Genomic DNA, 27,879 nt, shown 5'->3' with positions numbered 1-27,879 from the left:
TTCTTTACCAACTGAGCTATCAGGAAAGCCCCAAGAAGACTGGAAAGGGTAGCCCATCCCTTCTCCAGTGGATCTTCCTGACCCAGGAATCGAACCAGGGTCTCCTGCATTGCAGGTGGAGTCTTTACCAACTGAGCTATGAGGGAAGCCCTCCTGAATCAATATACATTGCTAATATCAAGTTTACTGATGGTGGAGCAAGGCAGTCTTCCTAGCCCAGTCAGAACCATGGCCGTGTATTGCTTCTGGATTCCAAATAGGAATCTTTTGAGGGAGGAAAAATATCTTTCAAAAGGTCAGCAAAATGTCTCTTTGTCTAGGGGAGAGATGAAATTGTGTGTATATGTATTGCTGTCTGGAGTGCATCCTTATTTTGGGATCAACTCTAGCCCTCCAGTATTATTTCCACCTCCAACTGAATTATCATTTTAGGTCATGCAGCATATTAAAAATAATTCACCTGAAAAAGATCACAAAATGTACTTACAACGAGAAATAGGGCAATAATCCCAAGGAATGAGAGGATTCCCTGTGTAACACCAGGGACCGTGGGCATCGTCATCAGGATTCCGACAGTAATTCTTATTCAGCTTACTAGCATCTGGTTCCCAGAAGATATGCCTGCATAAACAGCAAACTCGGAACAACCCAAGAAGTACACATCTTGTCCAAGAAAAACAAAACAAGAAGATACAACCCTAGAAGATAATTTTCATCACAGGCAAACACAGACTACCTGCTGTGAATTTTTCTTTTTATTTTTTGAGACTTTGTTGTTGTTCTTGCAGTTTGGAAGCATGTTCTTCAACTGAGGAATAAGGCTGAATAAAGATGGGCTCAGTAAAGGAGAGAAATGGTATGGACCTAACAGAAGCAGAAGATATTAAGAAGACATGGCAACAATACAAAGAAGAACTACACAAAAAAGATCTTCACGACCCAGATAATCACGATGGTGTGATCCCTCACCGAGAGCCAGACATCCTGGAATGTGAAGTCAAGTGGGCCTTAGGAAGTATCACTATGAACAAAGCTAGTGTAGGTGATGGAATTCCAGTTGAGCTATTTCAAATCTTGAAAGATGACGCTGCGACAGTGATGCATTCAATATGCCAGCAAATTTGGAAAACTCAGCAGTGGTCACAAGACTGGAAAAGGTCAGTTTTCATTCCAATCCCAAAGAAAGGCAATGCCAAAGAATGCTCAAACTACCGCACAATTGCACTCATCTCACACACTAGTAAAGTAATGCTCAAAATTCTCCAAGCCAGGTTTCAACAGTATGTGAACCATGAACTTCCAGATGTTCAAGCGGGTTTTAGAAAAGGCAGAGGAACCAGAGATCAAATTGCCAACATCCGCTGGATCATTGAAAAAGCAAGATAATTCCAGAAAAACATCTATTTCTGCTTTATTGACTATGCCAAAGCCTTTGACTGTGTGGATCACAATAAACTCTGGAAAATGCTGAAAGAGATAGGAATACCAGACCACCTGACCTGCCTCTTGAGAAACCTGTATACAGGTCAGGAAGCAACAGTTAGAACTGGACATGGAACAACAGAGTGATTCCAAATAGGAAAAGGAGTACATCAAGGTTGTATATTGTCACCCTGCTTATTTCACTTATATGCAGAGTACATCATGAGAAACACTGGGCTGGATGAAGCACAAGCTGGAATCAAGATTGCCAAGAGAAATATCAATAAACCTCAGATATGCGGATGACACCACCCTTATGGCAGAAAGTGAAGAAGAACTCAAGAGCCTCTTGATGAAAGTGAAAGAGGAGAGTGAAAAAGTTGGCTTAAGGCTCAACATTCAGAAAACTAAGATCATGACATCCGGTCCCATGACTTCATGGCAAATAGATGGGGAAACAGTGGAAACAGCGGCTGACTTTATTTTTCTGGGCTCCAAAATCACTGCAGATGGTGACTGCAGCCATGAAATTAAAAGACGTTTACTCCTTGGAAGGAAAGTTATGACCAACCTAGACAGCATATTAAAAAGCAGAGACATTACTTTGCCAACAAATGTCCGTCTAGTCAAGGCTATGGTTTTTCCAGAGGTCATGTATGGATGTGAGAGTTGGAGAACAAAGAAAGCTGAGCACCAAAGAATTGGTGCTTTTGAACTGTGATGTTAGAGAAGACTCTTGAGAGTCCCTTGGACTGCAAAGCCATCCAACCAGTCCATCCTAAAGGAAATCAGTCTTGGGTGTTCATTGGAAGTACTGATGTTGAAGCTGAAACTCCAATATTTTGATCACCTGATGCAAAGAGCTGACTTATTGGAAAAGACCCTGATGTTGGGACAGATTGAAGGTAGGAGGAGAAGGGGACGACAGACGTTGAGATGGTTAGATGGCGTCACCGACTCAATGGACATGCTGCTGCTCCTGCTGCTAAGTCGCTTCAGTCATGTCTGATTCTGTGCGACCCCATAGACAGCAGCCCACCAGGCTCCCCCGTCCTGGGATTCTCCAGGCAAAAACACTGTAGTGGGTTGCCATTGCCTTCTCCAATGCATGAAAGTGAATAGTGAAAGTGAAGTTGCTCAGTTGTGTCCGACTCTTCGCGACCCCATGGACTGCAGCCTACCAGGTTCCTCCATCCGTGGGATTTTCCAAGCAAGAATACCAGAGTGGGTTGCCATTGCCTTTGCAATGGACATGAGTTTGGGTAAACTCCGGGAGTTGGTGATGGACAGGGAGGCCTGGTGTGCTGTGGTTCATGGGGTCCCAAGAATCGGACACGACTGCGTGACTGAACTGAACTGAATCAGCATAGATAAAATGATAAAAAATTTTATTACAGTGTGTCTATTAAATAATTATACTGGGAAGGTAACAATGCACTATGCAAGAAAAAAGCAGATGATAAAGTTCTAAGTTATAAAATGTGTAAAAATACAAGCTATTGCAAAATATTTATTTTTTCATGTTTCAGAAACATGTAAACAAGCTTCACTAGCAACATTGCTATGACAACATACAGGAAGATACACTGAAAACACAATGTGCTAATAAACTTATTAAATTTGAAAATTTCACTGGTCATTTAAGATATAGTTTTTGAAAGATAACTGAGTAACATTTCAGGCTATCTCATTTTACATCTTAACTAAATTTAATACAAAAGAAAAGCAAAAAATGCTGTATATTATTTTATTAGACCATGCCCACTCATATGTGTGCTCTGCTTAGTCTCTCAGTCATGCCAGACTCTTTGTGACTCCATAGACTGTAGCCCACCAGGCTCCTCTGTCCATGGGGATTCTCCAGGCAAGAATACTGAAGTGGGTTGCCATTCCCTCCTCCAGGGGATCTTCCCAACCTAGGGATTCAACCCAGATCTCCTGCATTGCAGGTGGATTCTTTACCATTTGAGCCACCAGGGAAGCCCTCCACTCATATAATATCAACATTAATTACCATCATGCTTGAATGTAATTAATGTGTCATCTTTAAAATGTGGGAAGAACTTCAACATAGACACTTGGACTGTCTTTCCAAACTCAAGTTCACTTTTTGGACCAATAAAACAGGAAAGACATGCACATAACAGATTCTACTATGTAGACTAGCATACTTAGACCAACCTGATGAGACAGGCTCTAAAATTATGCCATTTTGTATTTGAGGAAATTGAAATCCACAGAGAACAATTAATTTGTCTAGAGTCACATTTTTTTCAGCTGTAGATCAGGTGTTTGAACATGTAGCATTTTCCAGAGTCTTCATACAAAATCATCACATCTCATTACCTCTTCACTCAGTCACAGATTTGTTCTTAAACCAAAATGGTACCATGCAACTTACTTATTCACCAATAGCCTACAAGTTGTTTCCAAATGACTTTTAACTATTCCCAAAGGCAAATCAAAACACAGTGAATTAAAGTTATAATCATCGCAGTTCCTGAATAAATATGTCATAAATTTCCAGTGATATGTTGGTAAATATTTAGCAATGGGCAATTTGAACTGTGTATGGAGAGAGTCTTTATTGGCTATCCTTGCAGATTTCTGTAGCATAACTACTTCCACCATAAAACTGTCAAGCATCTAATGCTGGAATCACTGAAGGCAGAGTTGGTTACAGTTATTTCTCACAAGCAGGTAAAGAGCTCCCTCCACCCCATCACATTTCTAAAAATGATTTTAAAACTACCAGTGTTAAAATGAGCATTAATTTTGGCCATGCCAATTCTTGCTTAAAATTCTTTAATGGACCCATATGGGGTTAGGATAAAACCCAAAATCCTTAACAGAGGTTAAAGGGCTTGTATGGCTTTGCCACCGGAGAATTTCTTCTCTGTGCCACTGACCAAATGAAACTGTTTAAACCTTATGGTTAATAAAAGTATTTCCGATTTTCAAACAGTTCAATTGAAGGGCTTTTGTACAAGTTGTGTCTTCTGCCTGATAGATTTTTCCTCCTACACTCCTTTGACCAACTCCTACCAATTATGTGTATCCTGCTAATGCCCCTTCCACTAGGAAAGCTTCCTAACCATCTAAGTCTGGCTGGCTTCTTTGCAGTCCCATAACAAAATGACCATGTGGATCACAACAAATGTGGAAAATTCTGAAAGAGATGGAACACCAAACCACCTTGACCACCTCCTGAGAAACCTGTATGTAGGTCAAGAAGCAACAGTTAGAACCGGACATGGAACAACAGACTAGTTCCAAATTGGGAAAGGAGTACATCAAGGCTGTATGTTGTCGCCCTGCTTATTTAACTTATATGCAGAGTACATCATGTGAAATGCCCAGCTGAATGGAACACAAGCTGGAATCAAGATTGCTGGGAGAAATATCAATAACCTCAGATATACACATGATACTACCCTTATGGCAGAAAGTGAAGAGGAACTAAAGAGCCTCTTGATGAAAGTGAAAGAGGAGAGTGAAAAAGCTGGCTTAAAACTCAACATGAAAAAAACTAAGATCATGGCAACCAGTCCCATGACTTCATGGCAAATAGATGTGGAAACAGTGACAGACTTTCCTTTTTTTGGCTCCAAAATCACTGTAGACGGTGACTGCTTCCATGAAATTAAAAGATGCTTGCTTGCTCCTTGGAAGAAAAGCCATGACAAACCTAGACAGCATATTAAAAAGAAGAGACATCACTTTGCCAACCAAGGTCCATCTAGTCAAAGCTATGGTTTTTCCAGTAGTCATGTGTGGATGTGAGAGTTGGAATATAAAGAAAGCTGAGCACCGAAGAATTGATGCTTTTGAACTGTGGTGTTGGAGAAGACTCTTGAGAGTCCCTTGGACTGCAAGGAGATCAAACCAGTCAATCCTAAAGGAAATCAGTCCTGAATATTCATTGGACCGACTGATGCTGAAGCTGAAACTCCAATACTTTAGCCACCTGATATGAAGAACTGACTCATTGGATAAGACCCTGATGCTGGGAAAGATTGAAGGCAGGAGGAGAAGGGGACAACAGAGGATGAGATGGTTGGATGGCATCACTGACTTGATGGACATGAGTTTGAGTATGCTTCAGGAGTTGGTGATAGACAGGGAAGCCTAGCATGCTGCAGTCTATGGGGTTGCAAAGAGTCGGACACGACTGAGTGACTGAATAACAACAACAATGGATTTTTTAAAATATGGCATTGGCATTGCTGTTTTCAGCCATTCCATACTAGAGAATAAGATCCATGATGGCAAAATTCTGCTTAATTTTGAAGTCCTAGAACTGCAATATCCAATAGAGTAACTACTAGCCAAATGTGGTTACAGACTAAGTAGTAGGTCTCCAAATTGAAAGGTGCTGTAATTATAAATGCACACCAAATTTTGAAGCTTTAATATAAAATGTAAAATATCTCATTAATAATTTTATATTAAATACATATTGAAATGAAAAGCTTTAGAAATGCTGGATAATATAAACCTATTATTTAAAATCAGATTGATTACATCCTTTGCAGCCAAGGATGGAGAAGCTCTATACAGTCAGCAAAAACAAGACTGGGAGCTGACTGTGGCTCAGATCCTGAGCTCCTTATTGCAAAATTCAGACTTGAAGAAAGTACGGAAAACCACTAGGCCATTCAGATATGACAAATCAAATTCCTTATGATTGATTATACAGTGGAAGTGACAAATAAATTAAAAAGATTAGATCTATGGATGGAGGTTTATAACAGGAGGTGGTGACCAAATCCATCCCCAAGAAAAAGAAATGCAACAAAACAAAATGGTTGTCTGAGAAGACCTTAACAAAAACCTGATAAAAGAAGAGAAATGGAAGGCAAAGGATAAAAAGAAAAATATACCCATCTGAATGCAGAGTTCCAAAGAATAGCAAGGAGAGACAAGATAGATTTCTTTGTTCACTTCTTAAGTGAACAATGCAAATAAATATAGAAAAAACAATAGAATGGGAAAGACTAGAGATGTCTTTGAGAAAATTAAAGATACCAAGGGAATATTTCATGCAAAATGGACACAATAAAGGACAAAAATTGTATGGACCTAATAGAAGCAGAAGATATTAAGAAGAGGTGGCAAGAATACAAAGAAGAAGTGTACATAGAAGATCTTAGTGACCTGGATAACCACAATGGTGTGATCACTCACCTAAAGCCAGAGTGTGAAGTCAAGTGGATCACAGGAAGCATAATTACAAACAAAGCTAGTGGAGGTGGTGGAATTCTAGCTGAGCTATTTCAAATCCTAAAAGATGATGCTGTGAAAGTGCTTCACTCAATGTGCCAGCAAATTTGGAAAAAAACAGCAGTGGCTACAAGACTGGAAAAGTCAGTTTTCATTCTAATCCTTAAGAAGGGCAATGCCAAAGAATGTTCAAACTACCCCACAACTGCTCCCATTTCACATGATAGTAAGATAATGCTCAAAATCCTTCAAACTAGGCTTCAGTAATATGTGAATCGAGAACTTCCAGATGTAGGAGCTGGGTTTAGAAAAGACAGAGGAACCAGAAATCAAATTGTCAACATCTGTTGTATCATAGAAAAAGCAAGGGAGTTCCAGAAAAACATCTGCTTCATTGACTGTACTAAAACCTTTGACTATGTGGATCACAACAAACTGTGGACAATTCTTAAAGACATGGGAATACCAGACCACCTTACCTGCCTCCAGAGAAACCTGTAAGCAGGTCAAGAAGCAACAGTTAGAACTGGACATAGAACAATGGACTGGTTCAAAATGGGAAAGGAGAACATCAAGGCAGTATATTGTCGCCCTGCTTATTTAACTCAGACCCAGAGTACCTCATGCAGAGTTCCAGGCTGGATGAAGCACAAGCTGGGATCAAGATTTCCAGGAGAAATATCAATAACTTCAGGTATACAGATGACTCCACTCTAATGGCAGAAAATGAACAGGAACTAAAGAGCCTCTTACTGAAGGTGAAAAGAGGAGAGTGAAATCACTGGCTTAAAACTCAACATACAAAAAACTAAGATCATGGCATGTGGTCTCATCAGTTCATGGCAAATAGATGGGGAAACAATGGAAACAGTGACAGGCTACTATAAAACTTAAAAGTACAAGTGCGGCTTAGATATTTGAATTGCATATTTATGTTAGAGAACAGTGCTTTAGGACTATCACTGTTCGTGACAGTAAATCAATCAAAACTGTATAATCCACTGGTGAGTAAATTTTGAAACAGAATAAGAGCTTTAAAGTGGAACCGGGAGCAAAATGAGTCAACTTGTCTAGATCCTTGAATTCCTATACACACATATAGAACTATCTTCAGTATATAATTATGATGGTCAAATGTGATAACAACTCATATAAAATAACCATGTTGTAGATATTTTATTAAAAGACACTACCTTTTTTTCTCTTAATCCTTTTGCATATAATCTGGGATATTTAATAAAAATCTCTTCTATGTGATAAACATGTCTCATATTTCTTTTATTATTTCAAACACACTAGCTATTTGCTGGGGAAAGATAAGTGGAAGGGAACCGCTTTTTTTGTGAATATGTTCAATGTCAAAATCTCATTCTCTGAAATACATAGTTTTCTTTTTCAATTCCATATCTATTCCATTAATTATAGAAAAATTGTGTGTGAAAATAAAGGTATATAGAGAAACCTATCTCAATAGGTTTTTAGTAAAGTGGAATTTTGAGGTATCTAAGAATGTGAAGATGATAACTTATCTATTTTATAAACTCCTATTAATAAATAATTATGAGAATATAATCATGTAATGTACTATATGAAACACTAGCTTTGATATTTAATTATTCACTGTCTTATCAAGTTGTGTAACTGTTTTCTCAATCTGAACATATCCTGCTTAAAGATGAAGCCAAAACATATGTCTACTTTTTGTTAATGTCCCCAAGGCACCTGTTATAGACCAGAACACACAGTAAATGCTCAATAAATATTTCCTGGTTTGAATTGTTTGCCACATAGGGAGAAAATGTTATATTGAATTGCAGTGAATAATCAATCTAATGTTTCTATTAGGTTACTAAGATAGATAAATGAATAGAAAGAAATACCAATGTATCTCCATACGTCTATCTGCTGCTATCACTATATACTATACATTTAAAGAAATAAATTTACATACCTGTGTAAATCTTCCATGTTCTTATCCCACATCGAACATGTTAGTCCAGATCGTGTTTTGGATAAACTGCCCATATAATTTTTGCCATTCCCACGGTAACAATCTAAGCATAAAATATATGAAAACTAATGAATACTAGGGAGTATAGAATAAAGACATTTTTACAAACATATGAATTCATGAAAATCAACATAAAAATGAAAGCAACACATTGAAATATGTGCAAAGCAAAGGGACTTAATTATATCTAATAAAATATTTTTTAGCCAAATTTCTTCTTAATTAAAATGAAAGTTTGTACATCAAATTACAAATTTAAAAAAAAATCCAAAGAAAAATTAAATAAGTGCTTCTTAGGGACATCAAAGAAAGAAACTTTGTGCTGTTCATTTGTTCAGTCATGATCAACTCTTTGCAACCCCACGAACTACAGCACACCAGGGTTCCCTTTCCTTCACTATCTCCCGGAGTTTGCTCAAACTTATGTCCATTGAGTCAGTGATGTCATCCAACCATCTCATCCTCTGTTGCCCTCTTCTCCTCCTGCTTTCAATCTTTTCCAGCATCAGGGTCTTTTCCAATGAGTAGGTTCTTTGCATCATGTGGCCAAAGTGTTGGGAGTTTCAGCTTCAGTATCAGTCCATCCAATGATTATTCAGGGTTGATTTCCTTTAGAATTGACTGGTTTGATCTCCTTGCTGTCCAAGGGACTCTCAAGAGTCTTCTCCAACACCACAGTTCAAAAGCATCAATTCTTGGACACTTAGCCTTCTTTCTCACATCCGTACATGACTACTGGAACAAACATAGCTTTGACTAGAGGGACCTTGGTCAGAAAAGTGATGTCTCTGCTTCTTAAAATGCTGTCTAGGTTTGTCATAGCTTTTCTTCCAAGGAGCAAGCAAGCATCTTTTAATTTCATGGCTGCAGTCACCATCTGCAGTGATTCTGGAGCCCAAGAAAATAAAATCTGTCATTGTTTCCACTTTCTTCGTATCTATTTGCCATGAAGTGATGGGACCAGATGCTATGATCTTAGTTTTTTGCCTGTGAGTTTTAAGCCAGCTTTTTCACTCTCCTCTTTCACCCACATCAAGGGGCTCTTTAGTTCCTCTTCCCTTTCTGCCATTAGAGTGGTATGATCTGTATATCTGAGGTTGTTGATATTTCTCCTGACAATCTTGATTCCAACTTGTAAGTCATCCAGCCCAGCATTCCATGTGTTGTACTCTACACGTAAGTCAAATAAGCAGGGTGACAACATACAGCCTTGATGTACTCCTTTCCCAATTTCGAGCCAGTCCATTGTTCTATGTCCAGTTCTAACTGTTGCTTCTTGACCTGCTTACAGGTTTCTCTGGAGGCAGGAAAGGTGGTCTGGTATTCCCATCTCTTTGAGGATTTTTCGCATTTGTTGTGATCCACATGGTCAAAGGCTCTAGTATAGTCAATGAAGCATATTTTTTTTTTTTTTTTTTGGAATTCCATTACTTTCTCTGTGATCCAACATATATTTGCAATCTGATCTCTAGTTCCTCTGACTTTTCTAAACCCAGATCCTACATCTGGAATTTCTTGGTTCACGTACTGTTGAAGTCTAGCTTGAAGGATTTTGAGCATTACCTTTCTAGCGTGTGAAATGAGTGCAATCGTACAGTAGTTTGAACATTCTTTTGCATTGCCTGTTTAATACTCCACAGAATAGTCACAAGAGATATAATGAGTACTCATGTACCAATCACATTTGTTAACTTGTGATTTTTGTTTTACATGAGGTTGACATTCTGGGTCATCCAAGCCAGCTGTCTTGCAAATGCTCTTTAATTTAATTTTGTCTGATTATCCTCATGAATGAAATCAAGTTAAATACAGAAATATTGTATAAGGTGATATTTGGTTGCTTTTACAGCATTATTTCATGTGACACATGATGTCAGTTTTTTCAATTATTGGTAATGAGTTTGATAACTTGGTTAAGTGATATAAAAGAAAAATTTCTCTTCATCAATAACAAAAACAAGCAAATAAAAGTTTTGAGACTGACAACATTCTATTCCCAAACACATTTTTTTTAAATGGCTTAGGAACACTTTGATTAATATTGCATGAATCAGTTCTTACTATGTTGGTTTTAAAATATTATTTTTCTTTCTTATATTTCTTTCTTTCTTGGTATTCTTCTCTAATATAGAGTTTTTCCTTTTTCCCCAACTCCCTTCATTTAAGTATTACTAAATACTCCTAGTGTAGTACTAGCAATGGTAGTGGCAGAACTACTAGTAGAAGTAGTAATGTAAAGATGGACTCATAGATTCTCTTTTTATTCAACATGATATATAATCTATTCCTGTTGTTCATTTTAATGCTCAAGTTGTTACAAATTTAGCCAGTGGAAGCCATGTTAAAATGGTTCCTGTGCCTTTTATCATGTCCCATGTGATTTTTTTCACTTTCTTTCAACTGAGCAATTTGCATTCTGTTAAACATTGATAAGAGTGGCCATATTCTTAATTTTAAAATTAATAAAAAGAAGTTAAGTTCTTTCTAATATATATGTAGCAAGTTCTACATTTGAAAAAAGCACTACATATTTTTAAATAATCTTGTGTATTTTAAAAGTAACTAAAAATTCTGATTTTTATGTGAATAAATATGATAGTTTTGACTATAAAATGTTACCTAGAAATGTACATCAATATTAAGATTATTTTCTTTTAAATTTGGTAAGCTGAAGAATATTACCATTGGTTTTAAATATGCTATGTGATTAGAATAAATAATAGGTGTTCTGTGCTTAGTCATTCAGTCATGTCTGACCGTTTTGTGACCCCGTGGACTGTAGCCCACTAGGATCCTCTGTCCATGTGGATTCTCCAGGCAAGAATACTGAAGTGGGTTGTCATGACCTCCTCCAGGGGACCTTCCCAACCCAGGGATCCAACCCAGGTCTCCCTTATTGCAGGCAGATTCTTTACCATCTGAGCCACCAGGGAAGCCCAAGAACACTGAAGTGGGTAGCTTATCCTTTCTCCAGGGGATCTTCCTGACCCAGGAATTGAACCAGAGTCTCCTGCATGGCAGGCAGAATCTTTTCTAGCTGAGCTACCAGGGAAGCCCCTAAATAATAGGTAGAAAGCTTAATAAAAATTTTAAATAAATGATAAATTCTCCAGGAATTAATTTAGTAAAAAAAAATACAGTAAGTATATTCAATAGCTGTGTTTTCGTATTCATGATTTGAACTTAAATATACAAATTCAAATGAGACAGGATTTGATACAAATAATATAGCAATCATTACGATACACAATAAAATTGTTTTCAGAAAGCATAATTTTGTAAAATCCAATTCTTGTACATATGTAGAACGTATCAGTTAAAATACTTTCCTCTGTCAATGCTATTTTTTTCTCTATTATGAAATCTTAAACCTTTGGCTGTTAAATAGTAAATTATTTAAATAAGCTCTCACTGAAGAAAACAGTTGTGCAATGCAATATATGGTACTGCTCTGTAATACATTTTTCATTTTACACCTATGTTTTCTGTATTAGAGAAAGAGGATGAGCTATAAGCTAGGCTTTTTTTTCTTGGTAAACTTTCTATTCTAGAATAGCTTTTAATTTACAAAAAAAAAGTGTAAGTTTGTACAAAGTTCTAATACACCACATAGTTTCCCCTACTATCTTATATTAGTACAATGGATTTATCACCAGTATTCAACATTATTACTAACTGAAGACTATTTTGTTCCAATTTATTCACAGTTTTTACCTAGAGTACTTTTTGTGTTCTAGGATGATACCACATGGCATTTAACTGTGATGTTTTTTAGGCTCTTCTAGATGCAACAGTTTTTTCAGACTTTCTTTTTTGATGATCCTAACAGTTTTAATGAGAATTGGCATGTTATAAAATGTCCATCAGTTGGGTTTGTCTGATATTTTCTTCATTAGATCTAGGTTATAAATTTTTGAGAGGGAGATGTGAATTTCTGAGCACTTGCTAGCTTGCTGGCAGAAGATACTCCAGCCTTACTTTGTGTTTTTCTTGCCCTAGGCATGGATTCTTCAATTTCACCAGAGAGCCATTGTTAGTGATGAAAAGTAAGAAGACAAGAAACAGGTGTGCTCATTGCTATTTGGTACCATTTTTTCTAGTCCCTTACATTTGATAGAGCCAAGCTGTGTGTGTGTGTGTGTGTGTGTGTGTGTGTGTGTGTGTGTGTGTGTGTGTGTGTGTGTGTGTGTGTGTGTGTTCATGAGTAACTGATCACTTCTAACTCCAGTCTAGTACAGGAGTTCTTCCTCTTCTTTATTTCAGTTGTGTATTTCCTTTCTCCCATAGTAAGAACACTGATTGTAGGTACGTGAATGTGTTTTTTCATTTTCTGAATTCTCCAATGCACACAAAATAATGTTAAATCTGCTACATCCTAACAACAAATTTATACTTTAAAGTTCAAAACACATTTACAGTTATCTACTTTTAAATGTATGTCAGTGAGGCTATATATAGGCAAAAAAATGTGTTTAAAAATCACTTTGAAATTTATTTTCCAAATTCTGTAGTACTCTTTGATACACTGATAGGCATATTTCTGTGCTTTTTCCCCCATCTTTCTTGAGATTACTTTTTGAACATTTAAAACACTATTAAAACATTAATATTGGTATATGAGAGTATGTATTCAGACTGTTCTCATTTTCCCTCTTGCTTCTGTGTCATATTTCTACTCACTACTACCCACTATTAGAAGTAACCAATTTCATTAGTTTCTTGTTTATGGTGCTTCTGTTTCTTTGTTTTTCCTTTTTTGGCAAAGATACATACCAAACATACGTACATATATACATATGTAATGTGAATATATAAAGTATATGTATATGTTCTATATATGTATTATTATATCCCATTTTCTTATTACTAGGAGTAAATACCTTTGTTTATTATTAATAGAATACCAAAAATATATTTTAGTGCCTTTTTTTTTATTAATAATATACTTGAAAATCACTTCATATTAATTAAAAAAAACTTCATCATTCTTGTTGCAAATCTACAGTATTCCATTGTGTGATTTTGCCAGAGTAGATTTGTGTTGTTTTGCTAACACAGAAAATGCTGAAATCAAAAACTTGTGCATATATTATTGGAACTATATATTCAGATAGTGTATTACTGGGTGAAAAGATGGATGCATATGTAATTTAATTATTGTAATAGTCCTTTCCATATGACTTTTACCATTTTCCATTCCCAAGAACAAAGTGTGAGAGTTCATATCCCCATACAGCTTTGCCAAAAGATAGTGTTGTCAAGATTTTGAATTTTTGTGAATTTATATGTGAAAAATAGAAGTCCCATATTATGAAAAATCTCTACTTATATTTTAATTTTTTCTTGTTACATGTGACTTTAAGCATAATTTTCATGTTCTCTAAAGAAATCTTTATGTTCATATGCTTTGTCCATTATTTAATTTTTTGGTCCTATATTTTTCACTTTCATAGCTTTTATATATTAAAAATATTTCTCTTTATCTGTGATATACATTTTAAAACTTGTTTCCAAACTTTTCATTTGTCTTTTGAATTTAAATATATAGGTTTGATTATGTTTTTGTCATGACACCTTTTGTAGCTTATTTTTTTTCTTTTATTGCCTTTAGAATTTGAGTGTTAATTAAAAACCACATTGCTACATCTAGGTCATAAAGGTATTTTTCCAAATATACTCCTAATATCTATATGGTTTCCATTTTTATGCTCGTATCTCTTATCCATTTGAAGTTTATTTTCAGGTATGGTGCAAAGCATGGATTAATTTTATTATTTTCCCAAATAGAACTTTATTGATCCACTATTATTTTTTAAATTTCATTTTTACCCAGTGACATATAGTGCCACATTTTAAATATAATCTCAGTAAGGAGTCTATTTTTAGATCCTGTGTTCTGTTCTAATTGTCAATTTATTCTTGTGGTAGAACTACATTTTTTAAATTATAAACTCTTTAAAAATATTTTAGTATCTGGTAAGTTTTTTTTACCTGTAATCACTTCTTTTTCACATTTCCCTTACTATAGTTACATGTTTATTCTTCTCGGAAAAATTTAGAATGCATTTGTTTGGTATCAAAAAAGATATTGATCTATTTATTACTATCACATTAAATTTACAAATTAGCTTAGGTGAAACTGATGTATTTCTGATGTTGAGATCTTACATCAAGAACAAGTGATTTTTTTTCTACATGTTAAAGTACAATTTGGGGCTTTCAGTAGTAATTTGAAATTTAATTACATAGATTTGCACATCTTTCCTAACTTTACTCCTAAGTTTTCATCAGTTTTGTTTCCTATTACAGATGTAGTTTTCTCTTTAATTATATCTTCAAACCCATATGTGAATGCTATTAAGATTTGTATATTAATTATATATCATGCTACCTTAGTGATTTTTTTATTATTTAAATTCAGATTTCCAAGAATATTACTGTATATCATTTGTACAAAGATCTTTTGCCTTTTTACTCAATCAGTAAATATGCCTTCTTATCTAATTGTGTAAAATGTCAACATTGCAATGTCAAAGAAAATATAATGTTAAAATATTTATAATATTATTTAGTAAGGGAGATAGTGGGCTTCCCTGGAGTCTCAGTAGTAAAGAATCCACCTGCCAATGCAGGAGATATGGATTCCATACCTGGTTTGAGAAGATATCCTGGAGCAAGAAATAGCAACTAACTCCAGTATTCTTGCCTTGGAAATCCAATGGACAGAGGAGCCTGGCAAGCTATAGTCCATAGAGTCGCAAAGAGTTGGACATGACTGAGGATGCTAAATATATATATACATATATATATACATATATATATATATACACACACAAACATACACATAGATATAGATACAGATATATGGATGTGTAAGTTTGTATGTATTCCGAATATTCTTGAGTATTTTTATGAAGAATGAATGAATTTTGTCACAGTAATTTCAGAATCTGTTGAGATTTGTTATATGGTTGCCTTTCTTACAACTAAGGTGAATTATATTAATGGGTTTCTAAAACTGAACCATTTTTGTACTCAGACTATATTCAATCATTATGTATTATTTTCTTAATTTCTGTATTAAACTGTTCATTCAAATTTCATTTAAGATTTTACGTTAATATTTACAAATGATATGGATCTATAGTTTTCTTCTCTGATACCTTTATCATATTTAGGATTCAATATTATAATTTCATCCAGAAATAATTCGAAAATTTTATTACATTTGTTAAGCTACAGGGCAATTTATGAAGCATAGCGGTCACTTGATCTGTGAATTCATCAGGGCATGATGTGGTTTGTGGCGGAACAATTTATTATAAATTTCCATGTTTCTTCTATAAGAATGAGTCTAAATTTTCTTTCTCTATCAGGGTCAATTCAACTAACTTGAATTTTTTTAGTGTATTATCCATTTTATTTTCATTTTCAGTTTTCATATGAGGTTGTATAAAATAATCTCATGTTTTCTAATTTTCCAGTTTCATTGGTTATCTTTGCCTTCATAATTATTATTTTTATATATTGATCATCTCGAGTCAGTTGGCTAATGGTTGTCCACTTTATTAAGTTTTTCAAAGAATCATCATTTAGCCTTATTCATTAGTTCTACTATTTTTTCTTTACTTTTATAATGTCTGCTTTTGTCCTAGTTGTTTCCCTTCTTCTGTTGCTTTTGGTTTACTTTTTTTACACTTCTTTGAGTGGGAAATTTCATTCCCCTGTCTTTATTGTATATTATTGATATAAATATTTGAAGCTGTGAATTGTTTGTCTCCTACCTTAAATGTACCTTATACAATCTAATAAAGTGTTTCATCAGTATTTTTAAAGAAATTCTTCAATTCTAATTTTTTTTTAACAGAATTATTTAATATCCAAATGGAAGAGCTTTTTTATATATGCTAATTCAGATGCTGCAAGATTTGAGCAAAAGTTTTTAACTCATCAACCTGTATGTAAAATTTATGTTTCCTGTTATATACAGAGGGATAACAGCACCATGGAACAACAGACTGGTTCCAAATAGGAAAAGGAGTACGTCAAGGCTGTATATTGTCACCCTGCTTATTTAACTTCTATGCAGAGTACATCATGAGAAACTCTGGGCTGGAAGAAACACAAGCTGGAATCAAGATTGCCGGGAGAAATATCAATAACCTCAGATATGTGGATGACACCACCCTTATGGAAGAAAGTGAAGAAGAACTAAAGAGCCTCTTGATGAAGGTGAAGGAGGAGAGTGAAAAAGTTGGCTTAAAGCTCAACGTTCAGAAAACTAAGATCATGGCATCTGGTCCCATCACTCCATGGGAAATAGATGGGGAAACAGTGGAAACAGTGTCAGACTTTACTTTTTTGGGCTCCAGAATCACTGCTGATGGTGACTGCAGCCATGAAATTAAAAGACGCTTACTCCTTGGAAGGAAGGTTATGGCCAACCTAGATAGCATGTTTAAAAGCAGAGACATTACTTTGCCAACAAAAGTCCGTCTAGTCAAGGCTATGGTTTTTCCAGTGGTCATGTATGGATGTGAAAGTTGGACGGTGAAGAAAGCTGAGCGCCGCAGAATTGATGCTTTTGAACTGTGGTGTTGGAGAAGACTCTTGAGAGTTTCTTGGACTGCAAGGAGATCCAATCAATCCATCCTAAAAGAGATCAATCCTGGGTGTTCATTGGAAGGTCTGATGTTGAAGCTGAAGCTCCAATACTTTGGCCACCTCATGCGAAGGGTTGACTCATTGGAAAAGACCCTAATGCTGGGTAGGATTGGGGGCGGGAGGAGAAGGGGACGACAGAGGATGAGATGGTTGGATGGCATCACCGACTCGATGAACATGGGTTTGCGTAGACTCCAGGAGTTGGTGATGGACAGAGAGGCCTGGCGTGCTGCAATTCATGGGGTCGCAGAGAGTCGGAGACGACTGAGCGACTGAACTGAACTGAACAGCACCATCCTTTCATGTGTGTGTGGGGGGGGTTGGATAGGTATGTGTATGTATGTGTCTCTCCATGCATACATATCATATATGTAACAATGCATACTATTAGCTTGGCAGTATTATACAATGATATAACTGTCTGATAAAATTTCACAACTCTGTTGGCTAACGGTGTCTCAATACAAATTGTCCCACAGGACCCTGCACATTGCTGAATGTATCAGGTATAATATATTGTTAAATAAAAAGATTATAATATATTGTTAAAATATTAATGAAAAGGAGAAAGCATGGGGGTAATGGAAAGGTCATTTTAAGGAGAATTCATGTAAATCCTAGTTGTGTTGGTTTGAGAATTTAGGCAAGTTACTTGAATTCCACAAAACTAATTTCTTCATCTATTAATGTGTAGGTTTATTATATAAGCAATAACATCAACTTTGTTTTCAAAACCAAAAATCTATATTCTATTACCTGATCCTTTGATAAGTGATATATCTGTACATAAAAGCATCTTAATACATACCAGAAGCTTATAAAACAATCATTCTCATTAGCTTCTATTATTCAGAAATTATCAGTAATTGTTTAAATGAATAAAGCAGGGACAAAATAGATCCAGCTGGTACCAAACCTTCTTTAATCATTGTTTTCAACTTTGTTTCCAACTGACCTTTAAAGTCTACCCAGGAAGAGTGAAATTGATTGAAAAGGGACTCATCCCTTCTTCCCTCTACTACTGTTTTCGGAGTTGTTCACGCAAAATGGCACTAAGGGAAAGTCAGGGGATGGAAGAAGTATGTATAGGGCAATAAATCCACGAAACAAAGCTTTAAATTTGGTTTGGACTTTTTAGAATGATTTAGAACTGACCATGGCCATGACCATCAAAAGTAAATTTATGTGAAAGAATATAATTATTTTAAAATCATAACTCCCAATTCATTCTATACCAATAAATGCCCAGAGGTCAACATTATTATTATTGTTTAACAAATGATTTTTTTAAACCTACTTCAATGTGACTTTTCTTAACCACTGCTCCCTGAAACAATTATTTGCAATGGTGTCTGTGTTTCCAAGTACAATGGTGATTTATCTCAAAGCCCACTGTTGCATATCATCTCGACTGCTAACACCCCTGTCCACATCACTCTCCTTTCTTGCCTAGATTACTGAAACAACCATTCAGCTGATACCGTTGTTTTGGCCCTTGTCAGGAGCTCTGGCTATTTTTCATAATGCAGCCAGAGTCATCCAGTTAGAACTGAAATCAAACGGATCATTTAATTTCCCTTCTCAGAATCCTACAGCAGTCTCTTCTCTTTCAGAATAGAAGTGTAAATCCTTCCAGTTTTTACAAGACCTATGCAGTTTTAGCTCAGCTGCTCTCTAACCTCATCTCCTGCTACTCTCTACCTTGCTCATTCTGTACCAGCCACAATGATGTGCTGTTTCTTTCTTTTTACTTTTCAAGCACTTTCCCATCTCATCTCATTTTCATCTGCAATTTCCTCTACCCAGAATGCTCTTTAAAAATATGTGCACATGGTACATGCTGCTCTCCCACTCTTTCAGGTCTTCCTTAAGTGTTACCTTAATAATGTAAGATATTCTCAGACCATTAAAATGTAAAATAGCAACATCCTCCTCTCTCCAACTCTGGGACATTTATCTCTCTAGCACTTACACAAATTAGCTTACTAGCCCCACCTCCATTTTAATTTTGCTTGTTTTTTGTTTGCTGGACATTAATTCCCTGGGGCCAGAGAATTTTGTTTACTGGTATAGCCACAGTGCCTAAAACTGTCCCTGGCACTAGTATACAGTCACATAAATAAATGGATATTGAGAAAATTAATATAAAAAAGAAATCCAACTTTGGACTTTGTGATTTTGTTTCCTAACATGTGATAAGAAATAGCTCATCTCCTATAAAATGTATACTCCCTTTAGGCATTTCCACTGAGTTTAATCATGCCCACACTGCAAAATGTCAGCTATTACCTTGTCCACTTGACACGTCACATTTTGGAATTTGGGAGCAGTAGCCAACTCGGATGTTTGGATCAGTGGTAAAACACCACGGTGACTCAGCCCCATCTGGGTTTCGGCAATAATTTTCTCTTAGGTCCCTATTGAGAATAAGCATGTTAATGTAAATGCCAGGGTTTCTTACATTGGTGAAGTCAGTGTTATTACATTTCTAGAATCCCAGAATGTATGCATTCTATAAATAGAGCTCTACATTTCAGATTTGGGATAGTTTTAACAATTTAGAATTCAGTATACACAGCTGACACTGCCCACATTACTGAAATAAATGCTGTCAGATGTCAGAATTCTTTTACTTCCACAGACCTGGAGTTTCACACAAATACTACTGCTTCATGAAAGAGAGAAATAGTACCAGTTCATTATTCTCACTCATTTTCAAGACTTGGACTCTCAACTGTTACAATTTTTAAAAACTGGTCTGTTACTCACTGTATTTTCATTGATCATAGATAATGTAGAAACAACATTCTCTTTGCAGAAGAAAGACTATTATAATTACCAGTCTTTAATTACTCTTGTTTAAAAATGAAGTTCTACCTATTCAAACATTTGCCACGAAAAACATATTTATTCTTTAAATTCTGTATTTCTTTGATTTATTTAATTCACCACATAGATTTCTTTTAATTACAAAGTAGTTCCTTCTTGATTTAGAGATACTGCCTGAAATTTTATATTTCTGTAAAATTAAGGCTTAATTACAATATAGAAAACCTACCTATAGAAAAAGTTGTCAACATAACACATGTACTTCCTTTATTTTATCAATGATATAGTTAGACATTTGGAGCTTGTGATAAGGAAAAAGTCTAAATTAATATTATCTGTATGTAAAAGGATTTTACCTTAATACAAAGTTCACATTAAATAAAATGAGGAGTTCATGATTTGTTCCCCTGGTAGTGCTCTCTAATTTGAAGAAAGTGTGTACCTTCTTTCCATAGATCTCTCTAATAATTTAACAAAATTAACATTCATTCTATAGGAAGGTACATTATTTCACTTAGGCCCAATTAAAAATACTACACATTTAATACTAATCAGTTGATCATTAGAAACTGAAAACCATTTTTTAAAACAGCTTGAGCTTGGTTATAAAATCAACAAGTAATAGTTTATCTAGCCACAATAGGTCCTGACATAAACTATGTTATTTAAGGTTGTGAGAACAGTGAGTGCCAATAGGTTTGACCATTCTATAGCAAATGTTCTTATTTATAACCCACATTTAAACCTTTACTCTTCTCATAAAATCATAAAATTATTAACTGGAAAGATGAAGAAAATCTTTTCTTCTAACGAGTTTATACTCACATTTAAAAAGGTTATGTCAGTACAATATATGTGTACTGAATTTTATATAAAGTGTACAGAAATTTGCAATTTTAAATGAATAATTGCTTAGTTAATTTTGAGCTGTAATTTAAGGCAAGATAATTAAACATATATCTAAGGCTATCAAAAAACTTCAAGTTCCCCTTTTATAATCTATATCTAGAAGTACCTCATTAATCTAGATTAAACCAGAAAGTCAAGGTTTGCTCAAATATTTTTTCTAAGTTTTTTCACCTCACTTGAAGAAAGAATCAGTTACAATTATTAAAACAAATTAATGATTGTATGATTCATGTACATCATCACAGGCAGTATTTTTCAGTTACAGTGCTTTAAAAATCGTCATTTGTAGGAAGTGTCAGTCCTGGGGCAAACTGTGTTTAGTACAACCAGAGACACCTGACCAGTACTCCATTCTCTGCTAGCCCACAAACAGTAAATGCATCAGTACTCTAAGCAAAATGAGCATCAGATTTTATGTGCTTTATAACACAACTCACTTTTTGGTTTTTCATATTTATGTTTATCTTGACCAAATAACCAATTAAGAAAGAATAGCTTGGTGGTTGTGGTGGTTTAGTCACTAAGTCATGCTCGACTCTTGCAACCCCATGGGCTGTAGCCCATGATTCTCCAGGCAGGAATAATGGAGTGGGTTGCCATTTCCTTCTTCAGGGGATGCTACCAACCCAGGGATTGAACCTGGGTCTCCTGCATTGCAGGCAGAGTCTTTATCCACTGAGCTACAAGGGAAGCCCTTCCCCCAAAATAAGAATAGCTTAAATTCCAATAATATATAGCAACTAAACTTTTGATCATTTTTTATTGTGAAATGTGTGGATTCAATTTCTATAATGATTTTATTTTTCTTACAGATGAGGTTAATTTGGTTCACATACACAATCTTGAATATTACCAGCCATTAGAAGTTAACCAGAAGTGTGCATGGCACTGATACTGTCTTCTTTGTCTCCCTTAACTATTCTTTTCTCATTTTCTTTGTTCTCTCTACTTTTATGTTTATTTCTGAGGTGTGAAACACATGGGTCAAAAATAGAGTGAATTGCTGTGAAGAAAATGAGGGAAATAAACAGAGTGGCAGCAATATATTTATTATAAAATAATTTTTAAAATACAGCAGGTGAATATTTAGTATCTAAGCAAAGAACTCTGAATTGGTGAAAAAAATTTAAATAATATAAAAAACCATAAACTATACCCCCTCTCCAGTGAATGGGCCAACTAATGTTCATAGTTCTCCATCTTGAAATGTTAAGCCCTCTTATTAAAAGTCAGTTGCATAAAGCCAATATATGTTATTTATAGGTGCTGTTTCAGCAAAGCCACTATGAATGACATGTGTGTTATAAATTTTAAAAGCAATCATTTTATGTTCCTAATAAGAAGGTGGACAATTTAAAAACACATGGCATTGTGGCTGTCCAACAAAATTCAAATGGTGAAGAAAAGCAGCTATAGAGAAGAACATAGCAAGTATATAGCTGATATTCAAAGGCAGTTTCTTCAGCTTGATTCATTTATACAATTGTTTTATTTCCCTACTTGTTAAATAAAATTTTGAAACAATAAAAAAATTTCATATAAAACTATAATTTTTTTTTCAAGGCTGAAAACTCATCAGTTTACAATGTTGACTTAAATCAAAGTATGCCTTGTAATCTCCCCTAAAGTTAATATGAAAATTTAAGGAAGCACTAGTTTGAAAGTTTCCTGGTTATCATTACCTAAAGATGTGTTTCCCAAAGCGTGGATGGTACATCAACCATCTGATTCAGAATCAGCAAGAGTGGTTGCTAAAATATATTATTTGAGGTCCAAGTTTCTGACCTGAAGAATCAAAAATTCTGGGTGGATGTATCTGCCTTTTAATTGCTAAATTTTCCCCAGGCACACTAAAGTTTAAGGATCACTAACATAGAAATTAGTAAAAATCAACCATTCTGCCTACTGAAATTTGTAATATTTCCCTAATTTACTCACTTGCACTTGAAATTTTCAGGAGTTATGTCATGCTGGTGAGGATCCTGAGAATCCCAACGCTGACAGGGAATTCCATTCCAAATGGTATTGATGGTGCCCCGGTAACCTTCTCCTTGACCTTGAATGCATTCCGTTGTTTGCATAGGGACATCTGTGTCATTCATAGTACTGTGGGCTATTGGTAAAAAGAAATATAAATTTAAATAAAATAATTTAATTTGTCATCTACCTCTTAGAGTTCACTTGCATTTTATTTGTAGGATTTTCTGTCACATAAGTTTTTACAATAATTGAATGAAATAAAAAATTCAGTTTATCATTATTACTATCTCATTCAACCAAAAGGAGGAATTAACATGGTGGACTCAACTTGCTGACATTTTAAAAATATTACTTGCCTCTAGCAGATTTATTTCTTGGCTTTTTCTTTGTCCAATTTCAGCGCTTACCATACCTGATAAAGATCCTGAAAATCTCAGTAAGAAAATATTTAAAGTACAAAATTAAACTTACAAAACTTGAGCTCTTTGTCTTAAAATACACTCACTTGTACAAAATATAACTCAAAGCATTCTGGAGCAACTTAAATTCATATACCTTCTCAAAACGTGCATGAAAATGTTTATGTTTCCATGTAAACTCACCAGTTACCTTTAACCTAAATGGTTATTCAAGATGCCTCTGGATAAAACTCATGTTGACACCCTCTAGGATAGTTTAAAAAGTGAATAATTGTCTTTGATTCATCTATTCTGGAATTTGATGTATCATTTCTCCAAAGGAGAGGTCAGAATTAGACATGTCTTCAGAGGCTAGGGATGTGTATAAAAATGTAGCATATTTAATGGTGTAAATGCTTTTAAAGTGGCTCTTTAGCTTCATTTTGAATTTCTTTCTTTCTTGCAAATAATTATTACCTTATGTGGCTAAATGCTTTATTTCATTGAGTTCCTTGCAAAGGTAGTAGAGCCTAAGTTTGGAGTTATTCTATGAAGCTTTGTGAAAAATAAGGATTAATTAATGACCATCTCAACCACTAGAATATTTTAAATACAGATTTCCACAAACTTCTCATTTAGTAATTTTTCTTTTAAAAAATCTTTTCTTCAGCTATCTTAAAATGTGTTGTTTCTTATGTATCTGCTTTAGGGACTAGAAATGCAGCTCAGAAACATCCTAAATTAAAAAGAAATCCAAATGTACATAAGAAAATGTCCACAGATTGACCCATAAAATGAGCATTGAGAGTGGATGACTTAGAAATTAGTATCTGTTGATATTGGCAATGTATATTCAGGAGGGCTTCCCTCATAGCTCAATTGGTAAAGAATCTGCCTGCAATGCAGGAGACCCCAGTTCGATTCCTGGGTTGGGAAGAGCTCTTGGAGAAGGGAAAGGCTGCTCACTCCAGTATTCTGGCCTGGAGAATTCCATGGACTGTATAGTCCATGGGGTCATGAAGAGTTCTCCACAAATGAGCAACTTTCACTTCACTTCATTGATTCAGGAATAACAAAAATTTTGAACTGAGAAACTACTTGTATAGACGTTCGTACTACTTAAGTTTATTATAATTTTAATACTACCTGAAGTTCTTTGATGAAATAGAAAATAAAATAAATTTCATAGATTATGAGGGTTAGAACTATACTTCATTAAAACAAATGCTACTAAGCTATTTTTTCTGATAATCTGAGTGGATTGTTAAGTGATTTGAGGAGACTGGGTATGTTTGGAAGTCTTTAAAGGGTGACAACTCTAAAACAGGTACTGACATATATATCTAATTATAAAACTATGATGTGAAAAAAGACAAAAGGAATGTCCCCAGGAATCTGTCAGTTCATTAGCTTAACATTTTAAGGAGAAAACTTTTGATCCCCCACTTCTTGGACACAAGCTCCTGGGCAGTAAACTTGTGACCTCAGTCAGGTCTCAGATTACTGACAGTGGCAAGAAGGTCAGAGTTAGGGCAGCCAGAGCAAAAACACTTCCGCTACTCTCATGGACTTCATTGCCTGACTTGGGTACTACAGCTCTCTTCCTTTCCTATTTATGTGTGTGTTTTGTTTTGGGTCAGTGTCATTTTGGCACTCTGAACATGCAACCGAAGAATTCAGTCAGCCAGGGCCACCTTTGGCTAGATATGGGCCTTGCACGCCCATCAGAGGCTAACACACTCTACTCCTTGTACTCCGCTGTGATTGTCTAGACATCAACCTAAACAATGTAAAAAGAGGAATGATAAAATTTAAAAGCTAGTAAAAGATAAATATTTTTCTAATTTGAGGTTAAGTTTTCAAATTTTTTGAGTCCCGATGAAAAGAAATATCTATATTACAAAAACTCTAAGTCAAAGAAAAGACTACCTGTATAAGAATATTGAGGAAAATATTTCTTTGCTGATCGATTAAAATTTCACTGTCAAGTTCAGAGACCTGAATTGTTTTACTGACCTTGCTCCTCAACTGCAGAGGTTCCCAGAAAGTTTTAAAGAATTTCACTTTAAAAGTAACTATCATAAAATCCTCATTTGAACAATTATGCTAAATATTTTTTCCTGAACTTTTATTATTATATTTGAAAAAATGATATAAACTTATTTTAAGGAGTCACTATTATTCAATAAAAGACAGTGTAAATTAAAATGGTTAGATAAAAACTAAATGTTTGGATTTGGATTAAATAACTGAATTATTGAACAGATTCTGATTTGGAGGATTATTGAACAATTTCTAATTTTGAAATTATAAAAATGTACAGAATACAAGGAAATTTTGCATATTAGTAAAAATACAATATTGTACAGAATAAATATAATTTCATTAGGTCTTGTTATAAACTGAATATTTGTGTCTTCCTCAAATTCATATGTCGATATCCCAGTCCCCATGTTATGGTACTAGACAACAGGGCCTTTGGCAGATGTTTAGGTTGTAAGAGCAGAGCCCTCATAAATGGGGTTATGAAAGAGACCCTGCGGAGCTCCCTTGCTTATCGTCCCATCTGAAGACACAGGGAGGAGTTAGCTATCTATGAACCAGGAATCAGTCCCTCTAGATCCCAAACCTGCTGGCACCTTGACTTTGGACTTCCAACCTCCAGATCTATGAGAAATATATTTCTGTTGTTTAAAATCTACCAAGTCTATGGTATTCTCTTATAGCAGCCTGAAATAAGTCTGGCCCTATCAAGATGTAAAGAATCTAAATAATATTATTGTTTTTGACTCTTATTTTAATAAGCATCTGTAACTTTGAAATATGTAACCTGAAACAACTTGATGATTTTACTTATTGTGGTGTTTTAATTAAGTAGAAATATTCTTATGATTTAACTACAAACCCTCAATATTCATATAGTATTTTTATTTACTTAAAAAGTACCCTCTGAAGTCAGTGTATCTGTATTTATCCATTTCAGCTGCTAGAAGAGGCCCCATAAACAAAGCTACATAATTCTGATGGCAATGTATAGAATAAATAATATAAGCAAAAAAAGATATATTAGTACAACAAGGTAACTACATAGCTTTCATTAATTAGTAACAGTTATTTTGAGACTTTCGGAGAAGGCAATGGCACCCCACTCCAATACTCTTGCCTGGAAAATCCCATGGACGGAGGAGCCTGGTAGGCTGCAGTCCATGGGGTCGCTAAGAGTCGGACACAACCGAGCGACATCACTTTCACTTTTCACTTTCATGCATTGGAGAAGGAAATGGCAACCCACTCCAGTGTTCTTGCCTAGAGAATCCCAGGGACGGCAGAGCCTGGTGGGCTGGTGTCTGTGAGGTCACACAGAGTCGGACACGACTGAAGCGACTTAGCAGCAGCAGCAGCAGCAGCATTTTGAGACTTTATGCAGATATTTAATAAATATTGTCTGAGGGGGACCATGAATGATTTGTCCATAGACCATTTAACTGATATAAATATTTGATCTCTGCCGCCTACATGAATACTTATGATTCAAACGAAAGGAATTATTCCTGGTCTGCAATAAAATAGACTCCCTCAGTTGTCCTACTGTATAAACATCAAAACTTGGAGCAAAAACAAAACAAATGTTTCATGCTATTTGATTTGAAAGGGCTGTTAAATGTTGGGAAATCTATTCTTTTGGACTTAATACTTAAACATTAGACCTGAATAAGGGAAGGCTTTGAAGAGTCTCCAGTGGCCTAGAAAAGTGTTAAAGAAGCACAGAAACATCCCCGGTATCAGCTGAAGATTATCAAGTTTAGCCAAAGCAACATGCTTTTAAAATATTGCATCTCCACATCCACAAATTTTTCTGCAAGTATGTCTACCAAGCTTACACTGAAAATATCAGAAACTCTTCTGAGAGTTTCTAACAAATAAAACATTTTGCCAGGGGTGTAAGTAATGGTCACCCTTTGGAAGCAGATGCAAAGATATTTGTATGATCCTCAGCGGCCTATGAGTGAAGGAATGTTTTTCTTTGATGACTGACACAAAGTTTTCTATTTGGAAATGCTTTAAGGAAAACAACATTTGCTATTGAAAAATTTCACTATCTTGTTAGAACACAATCAAATACAATGGGTGTCTCTTGGAACGTTAATTTCACTTTGCTGGCATGGATGTGCTGTGATCTTATTATTATACTATTTGGTAGAGAATTTTAAGGTCGGAATAGATTTTTTGAGAGAATGAACATTAATTGTTATGTAATTACTAGGAAAACCCTCTTGACTCCAAGACAACGTATAATAAATTGACTCTTTTTCTCTGTTAAAGGCCTAGCCAAGTCCTTGCGGAGAGACCACGAGCCCATGACAAAGGTCTGCGAAAGGTAATGGAGAATGTGAGTATACACGTATATGACAGAAAGCCACACCCAGGGCTCCATAACTTTTA

At 35.2% G+C, this 27,879-nt stretch overlaps 1 protein-coding gene across 3 annotated transcripts in view; it reads right to left on the bottom strand.

Moving 5' to 3' along the window:
* The window catches only part of HGF (hepatocyte growth factor), an 84,216-nt gene that overhangs the window by 13,443 nt on the left and 42,894 nt on the right, over positions 1-27,879 (bottom strand). For all 3 annotated transcript variants that reach the window (XM_081535616.1, XM_081535617.1, XM_081535618.1), the window contains 4 exons: positions 22,997-23,171; positions 19,610-19,737; positions 8,597-8,699; positions 488-621 (listed from right to left, as the gene is read on the bottom strand). In XM_081535616.1, coding sequence (XP_081391742.1) covers positions 488-621; positions 8,597-8,699; positions 19,610-19,737; positions 22,997-23,171 — 540 coding nt within the window. The remainder of the gene's footprint in view (positions 1-487; positions 622-8,596; positions 8,700-19,609; positions 19,738-22,996; positions 23,172-27,879) is intronic.

Source organism: Giraffa tippelskirchi, chromosome 10 (genome assembly GCF_054371585.1).
Source record: "Giraffa tippelskirchi isolate mGirTip1 chromosome 10, T2T-mGirTip1v1.2.pri, whole genome shotgun sequence".
Taxonomy (NCBI): Eukaryota; Metazoa; Chordata; class Mammalia; order Artiodactyla; family Giraffidae; genus Giraffa; species Giraffa tippelskirchi.
Note: the sequence above shows the minus strand (reverse complement) of the source record. Positions and strands in the feature narration are given on the sequence as shown.